The 20,000-nt window shown below is 42.6% G+C and overlaps 1 protein-coding gene across 9 annotated transcripts in view; it reads right to left on the bottom strand.

Moving 5' to 3' along the window:
* The window catches only part of dock9b (dedicator of cytokinesis 9b), a 51,723-nt gene that overhangs the window by 13,777 nt on the left and 17,946 nt on the right, over positions 1-20,000 (bottom strand). For 7 of the 9 annotated variants that reach the window (XM_046845406.1, XM_046845425.1, XM_046845404.1 and 4 more), the window contains exons 2-41: positions 19,640-19,756; positions 18,993-19,082; positions 18,650-18,732; positions 18,191-18,260; positions 16,991-17,086; positions 16,014-16,148; positions 14,974-15,148; positions 14,640-14,695; positions 14,221-14,295; positions 13,981-14,121; positions 13,640-13,861; positions 13,406-13,528; positions 13,210-13,292; positions 12,998-13,120; positions 12,815-12,894; positions 12,366-12,550; positions 11,330-11,395; positions 11,015-11,107; positions 10,583-10,697; positions 10,375-10,493; positions 10,131-10,217; positions 9,520-9,615; positions 9,317-9,432; positions 9,122-9,191; positions 8,891-9,016; positions 8,148-8,219; positions 7,912-8,058; positions 7,709-7,792; positions 7,300-7,411; positions 6,816-6,994; positions 6,638-6,736; positions 6,213-6,312; positions 5,887-6,017; positions 5,229-5,343; positions 4,770-4,836; positions 4,633-4,680; positions 3,778-3,914; positions 3,166-3,272; positions 1,939-2,076; positions 1,648-1,830 (exon numbers count right to left, since the gene is read on the bottom strand). In XM_046845406.1, coding sequence (XP_046701362.1) covers positions 1,648-1,830; positions 1,939-2,076; positions 3,166-3,272; positions 3,778-3,914; positions 4,633-4,680; positions 4,770-4,836; positions 5,229-5,343; positions 5,887-6,017; positions 6,213-6,312; positions 6,638-6,736; positions 6,816-6,994; positions 7,300-7,411; positions 7,709-7,792; positions 7,912-8,058; positions 8,148-8,219; positions 8,891-9,016; positions 9,122-9,191; positions 9,317-9,432; positions 9,520-9,615; positions 10,131-10,217; positions 10,375-10,493; positions 10,583-10,697; positions 11,015-11,107; positions 11,330-11,395; positions 12,366-12,550; positions 12,815-12,894; positions 12,998-13,120; positions 13,210-13,292; positions 13,406-13,528; positions 13,640-13,861; positions 13,981-14,121; positions 14,221-14,295; positions 14,640-14,695; positions 14,974-15,148; positions 16,014-16,148; positions 16,991-17,086; positions 18,191-18,260; positions 18,650-18,732; positions 18,993-19,082; positions 19,640-19,756 — 4,461 coding nt within the window. The remainder of the gene's footprint in view (positions 1-1,647; positions 1,831-1,938; positions 2,077-3,165; positions 3,273-3,777; positions 3,915-4,632; positions 4,681-4,769; positions 4,837-5,228; positions 5,344-5,886; positions 6,018-6,212; positions 6,313-6,637; positions 6,737-6,815; positions 6,995-7,299; positions 7,412-7,708; positions 7,793-7,911; positions 8,059-8,147; positions 8,220-8,890; positions 9,017-9,121; positions 9,192-9,316; positions 9,433-9,519; positions 9,616-10,130; positions 10,218-10,374; positions 10,494-10,582; positions 10,698-11,014; positions 11,108-11,329; positions 11,396-12,365; positions 12,551-12,814; positions 12,895-12,997; positions 13,121-13,209; positions 13,293-13,405; positions 13,529-13,639; positions 13,862-13,980; positions 14,122-14,220; positions 14,296-14,639; positions 14,696-14,973; positions 15,149-16,013; positions 16,149-16,990; positions 17,087-18,190; positions 18,261-18,649; positions 18,733-18,992; positions 19,083-19,639; positions 19,757-20,000) is intronic. The other 2 variants (XM_046845431.1, XM_046845408.1) reach the window with 1 other exon arrangement.

Here is a 20,000-nt window from a genome sequence, read left to right as displayed (position 1 = left end):
GTGAATTAGGGTTTAAAACCTGCATTGTCCCTGCTAGTCACGATATGGTTTTGCTTCCTAAGTCTGTCTTTAGCATTATATTCTGGTGTTTATGGTTTGAAAAGAAAAGATAGACCTGCTCTAACAATTAGCACAGCCTGTCTTTCCAGATGGTTCAGTGGGTTAAGACTGGTATTTCACTGTTTGTGGGGTTCAGGGTTTGAATCCTGCTTTCTGTGTTTCTTTTTGGTCTGAATTTCTTGCTTTGAAGCATGAAACGAAGGATAAACCCCCCAAAAAAAGAAGGTGAGTTGTGGGACTTGATGGCTTTGTGGTAAAAGCCTTGCCTCTGAGCTCAGAGGCTGCTGGTTCAAATCTGGCTTGTTCCCTCCTCTGTGGAAGTTAGTGTGTGGTGAGCAATGTTGTGGGTGACTGTGAACAAAGGCTGTGGTGACCTGCTTGGTTACAGCCTCAGAAAAATTAATAAAGTGATTGTTTTGCATTTAGGGGGAGGTGAGAAGGAGGAAAAGTAAAATTTTTTGTCTGGAGCCTATGTTGAAACTTTTTTGCATGTTTTTGCTTCATAACCCCCTGTTTTCAGCTTCTCAGATGCCAGGGGGGCAGACGCCTGAATATTGCCCCCCCTGGTTCAGGATACGCCCTCTGAAACCGTCCACATCTGACCTTCCACGCAGCCATTTCTGACACCTTCCTCACACACTGGAACCTTCCACACTCTTAACTTTGAGCCCTGGCTGGGGTTTGAACCAGCAACCTCTCAACCCAGAGGCAAAGCTCTTCCAATTGAGCCACAGGATCTCCTGCAAGAACTTGATTTTCAGGACCTTTTTTGGTTCTTTTATAAACAATAAATAAACTTTTTAAACAATTTAAAGGAAAGCTAAGGGGTAGGAATTGAACCGGGTGAGTCAGAGAGCAGAGGCCGCATCACTAACCACTACACTACCAGAGGGGTGACAAACAAGGCTTTGCTTATTGGACTCTTGATTTTTCTATAGTTAAGAGACCACTGTTTTCTCTTAGATCATGATGGTAGAGGGTCAAAACTTCTCCTTCCTGTTCATTCTCTCAGTTATTCGAAGTCTATGAGAAGTGACTCAGGTACAAGAACCACGTGAGATGACGTGAAATGTTATGACAGCTTTAAGAATCCCATCACAGGTTGAAGCTACCGTTTAGCAATGTAGCATGTAGGCATGAAATACTGCAGATATGGTGGAAGATCTCGTGCTTTAGATCTCTAGAAGACCTTTGGGATCATTGTGAGCGCTGACTGCACCCCAGACCTCCTCACTTTCTCACCTACATCACTACCTGACGTCACTAACACCCTTGTGGCTGAATGAATCTCCACTAAATCTAGTGGAACATCTTCCCAGAGGAGTGAAGGTTATTATAGAATTGCAAATGAGGATAAATACATACATAAATAAATCGTTGTGGCGCCCCGTGTGGCGAGGAGTGCATATATATTAGAATATTATGTGTATTATCTCTGAGATTATAATTCCAGTTGTATAAAAACTCTTCATGAACGTTTCTCCTGTGGGCATGGCTTATTCTACTTTTATTCCAATTCATTTCGTGATTTTTCATTTTAAGAAAGTCTTCTCGAGGTCCATGTGCCCCTGCATTCCCATCTCTTGCCTGTAGGTGAGTTCGGACGAAGGACTTCCTGTCCGTGTAATCGAAGTTGCTCTTCATGAGAAAGTACAGCAGGTGAGCCGCATCGCTCCGGATCGAGCTCAGTTTGGAGTTACAGCACTTCAGGATCTCGTAGCAGAGCCATGAGCAAAGGTCAGCCCTGCCGTCGAAGAACGTACTCGGGAACTGTGTGGGAGAAATGGAGAGGAAAACGGGGAACGAGTGAGGGTGAGACAGGAAACAAGATCCAGGGTCGCTTGAGGACTTTATGATTAGAACCTATATGATTGGCACCTTGTGTATGAAGGCACGCAGCGAGGTGAAGACGTGCTTCAGAGCAAGCTCGGACTGAGGGATCTGCAGGAAGCACAGGTGAACCTGGAACACCTTCTTCATTAGAGGGTTGTGTCCCAAATCAGCACACAGCTGCGTCTACAGAAACAGAGGGAAACAGTGACAAATGTCAGTAAAACCAAATCTTTTAGATCAGGGGTCCGCAAACTTTTTGACTTTTTCTCCCACCATAAAAACATTTGCCTCGAGCTGCAAAACATATTTGACGTTTAAATGAATATAACACAATTTGTTTTTTTTAATGCAAATATAAAGTAGTTGCCTGGTTGCACCACTAGGTGGCAGTAGTGTTATTTCTATTGTATTTGGATGTTAGCAATTAAAACCTTTTTGTAAACCAACGTGGAAGTGTCGCCTGGCAATGGGAGAGTGGCGTCACGGTGTTGCTCCAGTTAGACTTTTGCGTTTTTACCTCTGAACTCTTGTTTTGTCTTCTCTTTTATCTCCAAACATCTGAACGATTCCACGTTCATTTTCGAAATCTGAGAACAGATGCTCTGATTTTTTAATGAACGATTCTTTCTTCTGAAACGGTTGTCTTTCCATTCATCTCCAGCTGGGAATTTCTCACCAAGTGCTGGGTGCTTCAGTTAGAATTATGGATTTTTCCATAGTTATCTTATGAGAGCAGGAGTCTGGACCTCAATATCAGCAACGCTTTATTGCCAAAAGTATTGGGACACCTGACCTTCTCCAAACTGTCAACACAAAGCTGAAGGCACACAATTGTATATGACGTCTTTGGAAACCCAAATCTGTTCCAGCATAGGAATGCTCCTGTGCACAAAGTGAGCTCCATGAAGATCTGGTGTACATGGTTTGAAGATGAAGACCTTGAGTGGCCTGCTGTAGAGCTCTGATCTCAACCCTATTGAACACCTTTTGGGATGAATGTAAATGTTGACTGCACCCCAGACCTCCTCACCTTCTCACCTACATCAGTACCTGACTTTACTGATGAACACAAATGTCCACAAGCGAACTCCAAAACATCTTCCTAGAAGAGTGGATGGAATTCTAAGAGAAAATTGGGACTAAATGTGGATGCTCAAAAAAAGAAGATACCATATTTATGACGAGGTGTCTGCAAACTTTTGGCAATATAGTGCACATGCCTGTTTTTGGTCTGCTGTAGATCAGTGTGGTGTAGAATTAAGGCTGTTGTACCTTAAAGCTCATGATGAAGATGCTGAGAGTGTCCAGGACGGTCAGACACACTTCAGTGGAAATGTTGGCCTCCAGCAGACACGCGTCAGAATCCACATGTCCATATGCTGGAACAGAAATGACAGAAAACCTGATTTACACTCCACTGTATTGGGTAGAGAATATGGGCAAAAGTATTGGGACACCATATGAGCTGGAGGCACAAGTTGGAGACACACCATTTTTTTGGACACCTTTCGATGTGGTAGCAATTTCCTTCACTTGAAGCCAGCGACATGAAGCTCTACTGTACATGGGTTGAATTTGGTGTAAAATCTTCTTCTATGGGGCTCTGGCACTCAACCCAACTGAACATGAATGAATGTGAACGCTGACTGCACCCCCCAGGCCTCCTCACCTCACCTCACCTGGTTTACTACACCCTCGTGGCTGAATGAATCGCCACAAAATCTAGTGGAACATCTTTCCAGAAGAGATGTGGAGCTTCTTATAACAAGAAATGTGGAATGGGATGTTCAAAAAGAAGCACATTCCAATCTTATTCTCAGGTGTCCACAAACCTTCTGTCCATATACTGTAGTGTACATGTATGTTTTAAAAAAGGCATCTTACTGTGGTTGAAGGTGTGTGCGCTCTCCACGTTGCCCAGCTGGTGTAAGCGTGTGTGTAGGATCCCCGCTCTGTTACGAGACACAGGAAGAGTCAGTGACCTCCTGTCTGGAGTCATAAAGCTCACTCCTTCCTGGTTCCTAGGAAATAATAAAAAAAAAAGTGAAAAGTCCAGTGTTGAAAAGTTCATGATGTTCAACATCAATCAGTCACAACAGCAAACACACAGTCGCTGTGGTTTCACACGTCTGAGGAGAAATGAGTGGAGAAGTACAGTATGGTTGGAAGAGTCACACTGCACACTGAGGCATGCACAAGATTTAGGAAATGTTTTTAGACACCTAAACACATGGCCACGTAAAATCCTAGATATAATTTGTAACCCTGGACTGCTTTCACGTGCGTATTCAGTCTTTCATTGAGCTTGGTTGGAGCTGGATGAAGGACATCAAGGTTAAACAGTGAAATGATAAGAAACCAAACACATACGAGACAAAACACACACACACACACACACACACACACACACACACACACACACACACACACACAAACACACACACAGCGTTTGTGAGGATGTAAATAAAGTGGTTGTTAGTAAATAATGGGTTACATGGCGTGCGGTTTGGTTTGTATTCAGCCATTCAGCAGCACTCAGCTCTTACCCCGTGCAGGGACACCAGGAGGTTATAGGCAGCATTGACTAACTGTACACTCGCAGGCATTTCAGTCAAAAACACACACACACACACACACAAATTGGGACAGGGTCATTTAGGGCAGTGTTCTTTCAGCAATGCAAATGTTCATCAGGTGTGTCCTGTGTGTGATCTATTTTCTACACCATTCCGATCGTACCTGGTAATGAACCTCTTCCCCATGTATCGGAACTGACGGAGACACACTCTGAGTGACAGAAAAGAGAAAAACAACGGTAAAGTTTTCGCAACTCAAATTAGAAAAAAGTTACGGATTCTGAACGTTAAAGTTCTTACTCTATCAGCGTGAAGAAGTCCATGAGCTCAGAGGGAGATGCTTTGTTCCAGTAGGTGAATAACGCATCTGGAAAATGAAAATGAGGAAGAACTTCAAATGCGGCAATTTAAAAATAGCCTGCTGACACTGGACTCCTTCCATAAACCTTAAATAAACGTCTTTGAACACGCTTCCTTATCCGATCATGAGTTATATGTTACATGTCCTCGTGAACAAGCTTGTGTTACTATGGAAACGATAACGTGCTCTACCAGATCATACTCTATTAGTATTATGTTACTATGGAAACGATAACATATTCTATTAGAATGTACTCTATAAGTACGATGCTACTAAAGAAATAGTAATGCACTGTATTAAAACCTATTCTATTAGTTCTATGTTGCTATGGAAACAATGCCATACTCTATTAGAACGTACAGTACTCTATGTGTGTGTGTGTGTGTGTGTTTTCGGACCCTCAGACATGCTCTTCAGTACATGCAGAAAACACATAAGCAGATTCTTGATTTCCTCTCGGTCCAGTTTGTCAGAGCGCAGAACAGAGCTCACCACAGCAGCTGCAGACTGGGTCTATTAACACACACACACACACACACACACACACACACACACACACACACACACACACACACACACAAAATTAAAAACTATTTGTTACCACTTGAAATCTCATTGGAAATAAAAACCACTGCAAAAAAGAACAAATAAGTGCTCATAAAACACATACACACACACACACACACACACACACACACACACACACACACACACACACACACAGGCCTTCACTCCCCAGGAAGAGGACACTCATTAAGATCTACTTGTACGGTGGTGATCTCTGTCTCGCTCTCAGAGACACCGGAGGTCGACAGAAGAGAAAAGTCCATCGTGAACCTCTTAGCTGCCCTACTACAATGGGCGGAGTCTTCTGGTTCCAAGGGGAGGGGGAGCACCATGAGGGTGTGTCTACGAGTGCACCTCTCCCTCTGCTGATTGGTCAGAGTTTACATGGGGGCAGGTTTAGGTGTGATTAATAAAATAAAAAAAGTACATCTTGGCTGGAATGTAAATCAGCTGTAAATAGGGGAAGAACAAAGTTCTGACATGTTCTACCTTATCCACAGAGATGCTCTTCTCGCCGTTCTTCTCAGTGAGGCTGTTTCCGGAGTCAGTGCTGAGCAGAGAGCCGCGGGAATCGGCATGACGCACAGCATTGACGTTCGGAGTGGAGGTGTGGGGCGAGGCTGTGGAGACACAACATCTCGATGGAACGACGTGACCGACAGACGAGTTACAGATGACGAGTTACAGATCTCATATCTGATAATGATTTTGTAAAAAAAAATGATATAAAGAGTGTATATGTATGTAAGTGTTAATAACACACACACACACACACACACACACACACACACACACACACACACACACACACTTACCGGTACCTGAAATGACCCCAAAAACATCCTTATGGAGACTGTTGTCTAGTTTGTATGAGGAAGCAGTGGGGATGAGGGACAGAGGCTCTTCCTTCATGTTCTGTAATTAGGAATGCATTTAAAAGAAAAGTGCATGGAAAGTGTGATAATCTGTCCATTCCTGACCATTCCTGTTCATAATCTGACCATTCCTGTTCATTCCCAATGATAATCTGACCCTTCCTGTTCATTCCTAATGATAAACTAATCAACCCCATTCGCTCCCAAAGATAATCTGACCCATCCTGTTTGCTCTCAGTGATGATCTAAACAATCCCATTGTCCTGCAAGATCATTTTCTAACTCCTCGCTTTAGCCAACAGAAGGTAAATGATAACAGAAACCGAATTGTTTCCTGGATTATCATAATATTAAATAAAACTCACTTGACCGGTACACATCTCCCAGACATTTAGCCTGCGAACGTTCTCCTGAAATATTCCAAACAGGGGCAGGTAGAGAGTGGCTAGCCTAGCCTGCTGACTCTGAAACACACCCACACACACTAAAGTCAAGCTGTATCATATTCTCCTCTGCATCATTTTAGTCAGGTCAGTGAGGTACCTTGGTGGTGTATCGATCGTCAAACGTGTGTTTGATCATCAGGCTTTTAAGAACACTTATAGCGGTCTGCTGGATCTCTCGTAACTCCTGCATGGCTCCGCTGACCTCCCGAAGCAGGAGACCAACCAGGAAGTGATTCCTGCAGAAGTCATCAGTCAAAGAGTAGTCGAGCTGCAGGTCTGCAAGTTGAAGTGGAAGTAGAACATTTGATTACATTAAATTCACCAGAAAACGTGTTTTAAAGGAAAGTAAAGGAAATAAATCAGCTACTGTACATTCATCTAAATTTCACCCAGAGCGTCTTCTCGTTTCTACCCTCAACACGAGGGAGAAACGTATCAATGCAGACAGAAAGCAAATGGCTGTGAACCTAATCTAATATCACCTCCTAAACCTGATTACTGTCAGAAAAGAGAGAGTCTGTGATCTTTCAGTGAGAGCCAGTAATATTTGAGTCAAACATTCAAACCCAAAGCATGTATACCTTGAAAGCGCATGATCCTTCCTTTTCCAAAAGGCATGGGCAGGTTAAGCGGGACAAAGTGCTCATGGTTACACACCACCCTTAGGAACGCAAACTTGAACTCATACAGCGTCTGCAGGAGACAAGATCGTATTACAGAAACGAAAATTCACAGTGTTCATCATTTCATCTGGAATCTTGTAGATACACCTGTATTGAGTGATACAGTGTGTTTAAGATTCATGGAAGGAGTCTTCAGTGTCAGCACTTTGGGGACAGTCCTAGGTCCTTTTTTCAGGCTACTTCATGTGAGGGGAAAATATTGTCATGGTAACAGTAACTCATTGTTGGTGATTTTCCTCTAACACCACAACAACCCAGTGTTTTATTCCTCACCTGATTGAGACTGTATTTGATGTTAATTCTGTACCTTGGGGTCTCCAGGCATAAAGCAGTTGACGTAGTTGTTGATCTGCTTGAAGACAAAGCCGCGATCCATAAATGTGAAACAGCGCTGTGTAAAAAAAATATGTAAAATAAAATTTATGGCAGAAATGGATTTTAGAAGCTTTATATATTTTATACTGAATAGTCAAATTCTCTGAATGAAATAAAACTTCCAGTCTCCGGCACCTTGATGAAGACGGCCAGGCTGTGGTTAGCGTTGCGGGCGGCGTCCAGATTGTCTTTGTACTTCTGAGTGATGTGAGGCATTATCATGTTCACCAGAGTTTCCACAGCGTGATGGAAGGAAGCGGTGACGCGCTGGTTCCTCGACAACTAAAAAAGTCTTGAAATCATCAGTCACCACATTTTTAAACATCAGCATTAATAGTAACGATCAGACGCTGTGAAACAATTCCACTCACTTTGACTTTGCCGGTTTCTAATAAATGCTGAGCCATGGACTTCACTAAGGCCTCAAAGAAGTACCAGGAGTACTGAAACACACACACACATGTACACAAATACATCAATATCTGACTGGGGGTTTAAGTGTTAGGTTAAGTGTAGGGTTGGGGGTGGGGCTAAGAGTAGGGTTGGGGTTAGGAGTAGGGTTGGTGGTGGGGTTCGGAGTAGGGTTGAGGGTGGGGTTAGGAGTAGGTTAGGGGTGGGGTTAGGAGTAGGGTTGGGGTGGGGTTAGGAGAAGGGTTGAGGTGGGGTTAGGAGTAGGGTTGGGGTGGGGTTAGGAGCAGGGTTGAGGTGGGGTTAGGAGTAGGGTCGGGGTTAGGAGTAGGATTGGGGTGGGGTTAGGAGTGAGGTTGAGGTGGGGATTAGGAGTAGGGTTGGGTGGCGATTTAGGAGTAGGGTTGAGGTGGGGTTAGGAGTAGGGTTGGGCGGGGTTAGGAGTAGGTTGGGGTTAGGAGTAGGATTGGGGTGGGGTTAGGAGTGTGGTTGAGAGTGGGGTTAGGAGTAGGGTTGGGGGATTTAGGAGTAGGGTTGAGGTGGGGTTAGGAGTAGGGTTGGGCGGGGTTAGGAGTAGGGTTGAGGGTGGGGTTGGGAGGAGGGTTAAGGTGGGGTTAAGGTTAGGGGTGGGGTTAAGTGTAAGGCTAGGGTTATGGGTAGGATTATGAGGGAGGTTAGAAGTTGTGTTAAAGGTGATCTGAGGCACCTTGAGGAGTTTGTTGCTGGTGAGGAAATCAGTTGAGGGCTTCAAGATGGCTGTCATGGCTCGGGCCAGTTCCTCGTGCACCGTCTTCCCGTTTATGGTTGAGCATGTTTCCGTTTTAAACACATACTGCACGAGATAAAAACCCCACAATGAACACAACATTGGATTACATACAATTTAATCTGGAGGGATTTAAAAATCCTAATGAACAAATTTTACACACACGTTTACCTTCACATAAGATCTGAGGTAGTGTTCGAGACCTTCTTCATGACACTGGGCTACGATGTGGACTATCACCCTGTAGACACAGAGATGCACCAATCTAATCAATCATTGATATACAGTGTATTTAAGACGATGTTCCATGATGGAGCTTTAAGATGACAGAGATGATTGAATATGCTTCATGTCTTTTACTCCAACCTTGTGGTGTTCACCGCCACATCCTCCTGACTCGTTGTGGTCAGGACACGCACCAGCTGATTCAGGATGGTTGGCAGGAACTTAATCATCACGTGACCCTCCATGGCGTGGAGACTCTGATGAAGCGTGAGGAGAAATGTTCTCAGGAAATATTTTTAATGACTTCACAGTAAATAAAATTTCGAGAAGTACATATTTGTCACCTTGAGGTACTTGACTAAATCGCCTCCTTCTGTGGCTTGAATTGGTCCATTCTCCATCTTCTGGCAGTGATGGAAGAAGTTGTGAAGGTGCTGATCCTAAGGATGGGGACAGATATGAAGATAAAGTGGGTGTATAATTAATTCAGACTGCAAAATGGATGACAAACCTTTGAAGATTACAAACCATTGGGGTTTAATAATGTTTTAAAACTGATGAAAGGGAAAAGATCTGGCAACCCGACTTTAGCATTACTGACACTTTAGTTTTCCAGTCATGTGTGGTTCTTCCCAAAACAGTTACCACAAAGCTGAAGGTACACAACTGTATAGAACGTCTTTGGATACAGTATTATTACAATCTTTACTTAAACTAGAGACCTAAACCTGTCCACAAATGCCCCTGAGCACAAATCCAGCTCCATGAAGATCTGTGTTACATGGGTTCGATTGGAAGATCATCTGCTGTAGAGCTCTAAACCCTACTGAACACATGTTAATGCTGCTGATTAACTATTTTACACAGTTAATGAATTGTTCCCAGTTTAACTCCAGAACAATTTGAACAATAAATAATAATGATTTTAATGACAACGATGTCCTTCTTCACTCACCTGGGCGTAGATGGTGGAGACGAGGTGTGTGGACACTCGGAAGAGAGGACGTCCTCCATCTACCCACTTCACCTCCGGACCAGAGTGCTGGTGCACAAACAGCAAACGGTTACAGCATCGTCTAAAATAATCTCAATCAATAATCCACAATGAGACTAATCACTGATTCTGTACAAAATAGAACTATTTGTAACAGGAAAGAATTCCATGTGGTGTGATGGAGCAAAGTTGGAGAGATCATCACCTTGTTAACAGCCTCGTGGCTGCTCAGGTATCCGGGAGGAAGATTAGACGCCACGGAGATCTGCTGCTCACTCACGATCACTCGTCCATCCTTCAGCAGAGGCAACCACGCAGAACCCACTGTCACCCACACACACATACAGAACATCTTTAATCAAGCACAGGTGGACTTGTTGGTGGTGATAATGGTGGTGATGGTGGTGTTGTACCCGGCATCTCCACCACGTCCCGCTTCTTTGTGCTGCTGCTGTCACAGCTGATGTGGTAGAATGTAAAGAGCAGGTGATGTTTCTCGTGGAGCTGAGTCGGAAGCTCGATCTTAATCTGACACACGGAATGTAAAAGGAAAGATATCATCTTATGATGTTCTTTAGAAAAATCCACACAATGTTATACTGAATTATTAGATCAGTGTGTTGCTGTTATTAAAGCAGCAGTATGTAACTTTCTTTTGGGGCGGAAAGTGGGGAAGAAGTTCTGGTGCATGAAAGCGAACTCATGGAGCATAAGCATCACCAAACATAAGCTTATTTTATACATTTAGTTTCTAATGAGAGTTCAAGAGTTTAGGATGAAGCTTCAAAATGACATACTGCAGCTTTAATCATCCAAATCTGTAGATCAGAACATTTATGCCTCACCTCATCATAGAACTCTGGGTTCTGCTGGTGATGCAACACTGCTGCATAGGCGTGTGTGCTGAAGAGAGGACCCCCGGGACGTGAGTAGATACACTACACACACACACACACAAACACACACACACACACACACACACACACACACACAAACACACACACTAAAACCTACCGCTTAAACTGTGCATACAGTATGTGACATGAATGATCAATAAATCAATGTGTATTACTCAATAATTTAAAATTAATACATTAATAATGTGCTTTGAGTGTGTGTGTGTGTGTGTGTGTGTGTGTGTGTGTGTATGTGAGCCACACCTTAAGTGGCTTTGCATCATCCTCATCAGAATCCCTGAACTCCACACACACTGCAATGTTCCTCGCCTGAAACACACAGAGTCGGAACAAATCGATGCTGCAGAAGCTCCACTCCTGGCTAATCGCTCTGACTAGCGCTCGCTACATCTCCTATTTCAGCACTTCAGAACAAGAAGTTTATAATCAATCATTAATATCATTTATAAATAAAAGATTGGAGCTGCAACCTATGATTCAAACAATGATGTGGGAATGAGATCTGAGCCTCAGAATAAAGCCTTTAGCTGGAAATCAAACCTTGATTTAATAATAAAAACGATTGAAACCTTGATTTGAGATTAAAATTGTGAAACTTTCATTAAAGAAACTGTGATCTAACTAATGATCTCTGAGTTTTAGAACCTGAGATTGAAACCAGGACCTCAAATTACAGTCGAAATTTAAGATTTGAGTTACCATTTTTAATTAGGATTAAAACATTGGCCATGAATTAAAATCATAACCAGGGATTGAAACTTTGATCTAAAATAAAACACTGACCAGGGATTAAAATCTAGGGACTCAAATCTTGACCAGGTCCTGACAAGAACCTGGAACCTTGACCAGGGATTAAACAGTGACTTGGAATTAAAGACTTAACCTGGGATTATAACTTTGACTAGGAATTGAAAGCATAACCAGGCATTCAAACAGTGATCTGGGATTAAATCTTTGACTTGGGACTCAAATCTCAAACAGGGATTAGAATCTTGACCAGAGATTAAACTCTTGACCTTCTGATTGTCTTCCAGGCTAATACAGAAAGCAACATTCCCTCTGAAGTAAAACCTAATATAATCATAAAACCTGTTCCTTTGAATAATACATGATTATAATAATCCCTAAGTGAAATCGCCATCCAAGAATAAAATAAAAGAATGAACTGAACCTGGGATTACCTCAGGATTATAACCCTGTCCTAACTGATGACTGTGTAATCAGTATAGTAATGACTGGATGCAGTCTGGTGTTTAAAGACAGTAAAGGAGTGTTTTACCTTTGTGAAGGATTTCTGGTTGTCGTATTTGAGGTGTTTGGGATAAACGTAAAGATGGTTGTTGTAGGTGGTGAAAGGCTGCGAACACTTTGCGATGGAGGGAACGAACTCCTCAACTTCTACCAGCAGACCATGTTCAGATCCTTCGTAGGGACGTACAGGGATGTAGGAGGAAGTGACACAATCTGAGTGACGGATAGATAAAGAGAAAGAGAGAGTGAAAGATTTAGAGTTAAACCAAACACACACACACACACACACACACACACACACACACATTCTACCTGTACTCACAAAGAAAGAAAGAAAGAAAGAAAGAAAGAAAGAAAGAAAGAAAGAAAAGCAACAAAGAAAAAAAGAAAGAAAGAAAGATAGATAGATAGATAGATAGATAGATAGATAGATAGATAGATAGATAGATAGATAGATAGATAGATAGAAACTCTTACTGATCGGATCAGGAGCGACGCTGTCCACACTGACGTCCAGGTTTCCCAGGATGACAGGAAGCTTTGCCATCTTTTCGGCTCTGTGTAAATAAAAATGAGTTTTTTCAGAAGCTCAGTGTATCTTCAGTGTATCTTCAGTGTATCTTCACGACTCCACACAGAGAGAGAACACACTGTACTCACTTCCTGAAATCAGCCAGCAGTTTGAAAAGATCCTCATCTGATAGTTTACTGCTTTCCTGCCTGTAGAGGGCGGAGAACCGAGTGCTTTTGTCCAGAGTCCCTGAGGCGTCTTTAAACACGGGTCTGCAACACGATGGGAACGATACAGAATAAAACATCACCATCTTCATTCTCATTCCAAACCAAATCACATTTTCAAGCAGAAGTGTCACCTGGCGGTCCAAGCGAAGGGCATCCTGTACTGCCCCAACCTGCTGCAGGCCACTCGGGCATTTTTCAGCACCTTCTGAGCCGCCTGAGGAACACGACATGCTATTTATTCATTTCATGTGTGTGTGTGTGTGTGTGTGTGTGTGTGTGTGTGTGTGTGTGTGTGTGTGTGTGTGGGTGTGTGTGTACTGTCAGTACCTTAGCGGAGTCTGAGCTCTTCATATACGGCTCTGCACAATGCGTAATTCCTCCTTGGAGGACCTTCTCTATCCGTGCCACCAGGAAGATGTCTGGGTGTGGACATGTCACAGAGAAGACTCCCTGACACACACACACACACACACACACACACACACACACACACACAGTAATTACACTGTATTTAATCGATAGAAACGAGTGTTATGTGGAAGATTAATAACGTGTGTTTACCTGGGTGAGGTACTGCAGCGCCCCCTCTGGAAGCCCATTCAGCATGGTGTGTGTGTTTGTTTGTGCAGCATGCGAATCTTCCGTGCTTGCGCTCGGCACGGAGCCGTGTGGCGAGATCATGGCGCGCACCAGCGGGTGATTGAGGTCCACGTGGAAGTCGGCGGAGATCTTTCTGCTGTTCTGGACGTCAAACAGCGAGAGCGTGATGAAGAACGGTTCCACCTGCGAGGACACAAATAATCGCACGCCTTCATGTTCGCTGCATCCTAGTGGCTGCAAGTGTAATTACAGCTGTCCAGAGTCAATTTGGTTATTAGCAAACGTGGCGTGACGAGACGTACGTTAGTCGTGGGTCCGTCCTCGTTCTCCGTCACACAGCTCTGTAAGGTAAAGGACAGATCATTGCAGCTGACCAGGAGCCTCTTCCCAAACTTCTCCTCAAACGGCTTCACATCCGGCTCGATGCCTGACAGATCCAACCTCTAACACACACACACACACACACACACACACACAATCTGATATTTATATGTAACTATGATATCAGGAAGAATCTCCAGTGTCACTGCTTCTGTGGTCACCTGTGTGTCCGCATCCAGCGTGAAAAGTTTGTGACGTGTTTCGTTTTGCATCTTGGACTCGATGTCTCGCGCACTCTGTTAAAGAAAGGAAAAAAAGGAAAGGAAGGAAGGAGAAGAAAAGTAGGGAGGGAGAAAGAAAGAAAGAAAGAAAGAAAGAAAGAAAGAAAGAAAGAAAGAAAGAAAGAAAGAACATTAGTCCGGTGTAAAAGTAACAGTGAATATAAAGTAAAAGACTTGATGATTGAAGAAGGTGAAGGACTGAAGGTTCTAAAAGAAAATGAATAATTAATAAAGTTCCTGCAGTGAATCTAGAAATCTGCAGCAAGAGTTTACAAACCATTTTATTTATAAACACACACACACACACACACACACACACACACACACACACACACACACACACACACACACAGAGCTACCTGAAAACTGTCCTGAAAGTTCTCTGATGAGATTTCTGGCTTCCCCGACTCATCATCTGAAACACAGCAAGAAAAACGCACATATTTACAAAATACAAAAATACAACAAGAATGTGACTCAACTCAGGAACACTACGATGCTACACCATGAATACAATGTAAATTGTACTGTAGCTACACCATGAACAATGTAGCTCCACAATAAAAACTCTACGGAAGCTACGCCATGAACAATACAATGCTACATTACAAACAGCGTGACATGCCACAACACGTTCATATATATAAACACACACACACACACACACACACACACACACACACACACACACACCGTCGTGTAGCTCTCCGTTACGTGGCTCCTGCATGGCCAGCTCGAAGCAGCTGTGCAGGATTTTGTTCAAGATGTTGATCCACTCGTCCATCTCAGCTTCACTGTCTGCAGCCAGCAGGTACGTGCTTTTATCCTGCATCTTCAGCTCGAAGGCAAAACGCCGCACTTTACTGTTCTACACACACACACACACACACACACAACAGAAAATACCAGAAAATACCAGAAATTTCATAAATTCCGCTATAGATTTATAAATCATATTGATTTCATGGTGCAGTAAATTCTGGATCCTGATTGGTCAGGAGGTTGATTAATTCTCTACAGCAGCACCGCTGATAATAGTGGAACTGCGAATTACATACAATAGTAACAGATCATTCAAAAACACTTGGGACATAAAAGATGAAAAAAGAGAAACGAGTGTAAATACCTGGTAACTGGTAACATTTACACGAAAAAAGTGGACAATTTTAGATTCTGATCTCGGATTAGTATAGATTTATTTTAAACTATTATTATTATTATTATTACCATTATTTTATACGCATACTTATTGAGGTGGGATCAAAATATTTAGAGACTAACGGTACTAACTTAATTTCATCGAAGACAGCCGGTTAGAACAAAGAGCAAACGTGAAAATCTGCGTGAAACTGGGCAAATCTGCCGCAGTTGCCATTCAACAACATACACAGCAAAATAGCAATAAATCAATTCAATTTATTTAACATGTTACTACAAAGAAAATGATTATAATTTATTTAACTTAAGTGTTTCCGACATTCATGTGGCGTTTTCTTTTGTTTCCATGTGCCAAACAAAATTTCCCTTCAAAAAAAGGCAAAGCTATAATCCAAAAAGGACAAAATGGTGACTAAACAGTGAAACAGCTTCCAGTAGTGCAGCTCAGCCACTGTAGTGCATCGACACACAAACTCTATTCTTTTATGGGGTGCCAATACTTTTGACCATACTTTTTCTGAATAAAAAATAATTCTTCGTATCCATACACAGTGTGTCTATGATGCTCTTTGTACCTGTACCACCCCCATGCAGGAATCAAGAAAGATGGTCCCTTTGGGCTCTTTGGAGATCTTCTCGTCCTTGTAGAAGTTCAGGTTGTAGGATCCGTCCCCCTGCTGCGCCAGCTGGAAATATCGCCTCTTAAATGACTGAAGAACAGAACAAACAAAAGACACAAACAACAAGAGATTGCAGTGTGTTGAAAAAAAGTTGACACAAAAAGTCTAAATATACAGTTTTGAGAGCGTGGGAAAGTGAACTTAGAACAGGAAGTCATGATAGACCTGGCTTCATAACGGGGTCATGCACTGGGGGACTCAAGGAGAAGAATTTTACTCTGGATCCTCTGGATACTCTGAATCACAGTAAAAATGCCCACATGGGTCGCCGTAGTAGAGAAAATGTGATACAGTGCTACCTATGGTGCCAATACAGTAGAAAAAACAAGATACAGTGCCCTCTAGGGTAAACCTGTGATAAATAAAGAAATACACTGCCCTCTAGGGTAAATCTCAAATATATACAATACTTAATAAAGATAAAATTTGGCGTGGAGTGGTGAAGTGCCCTCTAGGTTGCCAATACAGTCAATAAAATGTGATGAACTACCCCAAAGGGTGCCAATACAATCAATAAAATGTGATGCAGTGCCCCAAAGGGTGCCCATACAATAAATACAATGTAATAAAGTGCCCCGTAGGGTGCCAATAGAGTAGGTAAAACATGAATAAGGGTGTTCTTACAGTGATAAAAACATGATGGGGTCCTATAATCTCCACACATTAAAATAAGATATGCCCTATAGGTGCCATGTGTCTGCCCCCCAGACACCCTGATTCTGCCCCTATAGTAAAAGTGTTTCGATGTAGAATTCAGATTCTAGAGGCAGCAAATCCAGTGATGGGTTTGTTTTTAAATACAGTATACGTGTGTGTGTGTGTGTGTGTGTGTGTGTGTGTGTGTGTGTGTGTGTGTGTGTGTGATTACTCACCCTCATTGTGACACTTATTGCACTGTTCATATTGCCCTTATGAAGCCAGCCTTGTTTGGACACTCCGCCTCTCTGAGAGCACAGAGACGACGTATCCTGAAAAGGACAAAAAGTCAGTTGTGTTGTAACGACTCGATCTCGGATGTAAAATGATGTCATTAAAATCATCATCTTCATCTTCATCATCATTTGCAGCAGCAGCAGCAGAAGAAACAACACTCCACATTTATGGAAGGAGTCTCCAGTGCCAAACAACAAAGTATCATGAAAGATTTTTTCTTCTTCTTCTCCTCCTCCCATTAGGGGTCTCCACAGCTGATCATCCGTCTCCAGACCCCCCTGTCCTCTACATCTGCCTCTTTCAAACCAACTACCTGCATGTCTTCCTTCACCACATCCATAAACCTCCTCCTTCTTCTTTCTCTTTCCCTCCTTCCTGGTGTCTCCATCCTTAGCATTCTCCTACTGATATACCTCATGTCCCTCCTCTGCACATGTCCAAACCATCTCAATCTCACCTCCCTCACCTTGTCTCCAAAACGTCCTACATCTGATAAACTAATAAGAAATGTAACTATAAATGGATAAAAAGTCACAGGTTGTTTTTTACTCATTAAAAGTTGCTGTGAAACTGAAGAGGAAGTAGGAAGAAGAGAAGGAAGACAATGAGGAGAATGAGAAGGAGGAAAAGTAGAAGATGAAGGAGGACAAGGATGAGGAGATGGAGTGGAGAAGATGGGATGATAAAAACAGGGAGGAGGAGGGAGCAGCACTAAATAACATGGAACATCCATTACACGAGCTCCTGTCCTCACTTTCAGCCATAAACAGATGATAATCAGTGAATAAATGCTTTAATGAAAAGAGTCTCGAAAATGTTTACGGATCTTTCCGCAGCGTAAAAAAAAATGGCCGCCGACGGAGTGATGATCGCGAGTTAATTACGAAACTTCGCTTCTCAAACACGGCGCTGTTATTTCCTGTTCGACTTTTGTTTTACTGAAAGCAAACATTAAACAGGAAGTGGTGGTCTATGGTCGCTAGAGAATTTTCACACACACACACACACACACACACACACACACACACACACACACGGTCAGCACTCTGGTTTTTTTTTTTTCTTCTTTATCTGCATGCCTCCATGTGTGTGTGTGTGTGTGTGTGTGTGTGTGTGTGTGTGTGTGTGTGTGTGTGTACCTCATCCTTGTCTGCATCCTCATCAATCTCAAACACATGAGAGGGCAACTTCTCCGGCCGAGGAACTTTGCTGTTAGATCAGAAAGCACACAGAGTTTAGATAGATAGATAGATAGATAGATAGATAGATAGATAGATAGATAGATAGATAGATAGATAGATAGATAGATGATAGATAGATAGATAGATAGATAGATAGATAGATAGATAGATAGATAGATAGACAGATAGATAGATAGATAGATAGATAGATATAGATAGATAGATAGATGATAGATAGATAGATAGATAGATAGATAGATAGATAGATAGATAGATAGATAGATAGACAGACAGACAGATAGATAGATAGATAGACAGATAGACAGACAGACAGATAGATAGATAGATAGATAGATAGATAGATAGATAGATAGATAGATAGATAGATAGATAGATAGATAGATAGATAGATCCTACTTGGGTAGCTGACGGAAGTCTCCAGAATAATCCTCATATTTGTAGTTGATCACGTGCCAGTCTGAGTTGTACGTCTTAATGCACTGTTTGGAAAAGAAAAGAAGCAGGTGAACACCATGAGGATGAGTAGGAATAAGAGAAGGAGGAGCAGAAGCAGAAAAAGATGAAGGAGGAGAAAAAAGGTTGGGGAGAAAAAGGAGAAATATAAAGATGGGTAAAATGGGGAGGAAGAGAAGGAGAAAGACGAGGAGTAGAAGAAAGAGGAGGTAAAAAAAGTTGAAGAAAGAGGAGGTAAAGGTGGAGAGGAAAGTCTGATTAGATTCAGGTCTGATTCTTCTCTCACCTCCTGGACAAACAGACTGCTGGCACTTTTCTCTGCTCCCTCAGGAATGGTGGGGTACAGAGTCCTGCCCTGTCGCTTCACACTACACATCTTCACACACACACACACACACACACACACACACACACACACACACACAGAGATGCAGGCACATCAGACAGAAGAATAGTCATCAGTCTACCATTCATATTTCTCTACTCTACTCAGATGATGTCATTACTCAGAGTCGGTGTCTGACATCCCCACTTTCTTTTCTTGTCTACTCAGAGTCTCTGTAACAGCCTGCGCTGAATAAACCACACTTCCTCTTCATCCAGAGAACGTTTCTCCACAGCATGTCCTCATACATTTTCCACAGTTGGTCACCTGCACCATGTCTTATTGTGTTCCTCTGCCTCGATTTTCTGGAGAACCTGCCACGGTTCTTCTGTATACATTGGCTCCGGGTTGTGAAGATGAACCCATACATTATGGTCCAACTACTTATAATTCATTAAAGATGCTTACAATAGCTGACGCATTTGTACATTTGTCTTCATCAGCCAGGAGATTCATTCAGGAACATCTAACTTACCAGTGAAGTCTGATTGATGCTTTTCATGAGATTGATACAATTGAAACTTTGGCAATCAGTAATAAATCGCTACCTGAAAATCCTCGATGGGGAACTGCAGCATGTCCCGGAGGACATCGTTGAGGATCTGAGTCTTCCTTTGGACCAGGACGCTTTCATAGTCCAGCGGCTCGAACAGCTTCGGCTTTGCCTTGTAACACACACACACACACACACACACACACACACACACACACACACACACACACACACAAACATCTGTCAGATTTTTTCCTTAGTATATTGATAGAAAAAGCATGAATATCAAAGATTCTTTAAATGGTTTTATTTAAAAATACAAACCATAAATCTGCCCCTGACCCCGCCCATTACTCCATCTGACTCCGCCCAATACTCCACCTAACTCCACCCGTTATTCTGCCCCAATTCATAAG

Source organism: Silurus meridionalis, chromosome 1 (assembly GCF_014805685.1).
Source record: "Silurus meridionalis isolate SWU-2019-XX chromosome 1, ASM1480568v1, whole genome shotgun sequence".
Taxonomy (NCBI): Eukaryota; Metazoa; Chordata; class Actinopteri; order Siluriformes; family Siluridae; genus Silurus; species Silurus meridionalis.
This window is presented reverse-complemented; position numbering and strand designations above follow the sequence as displayed.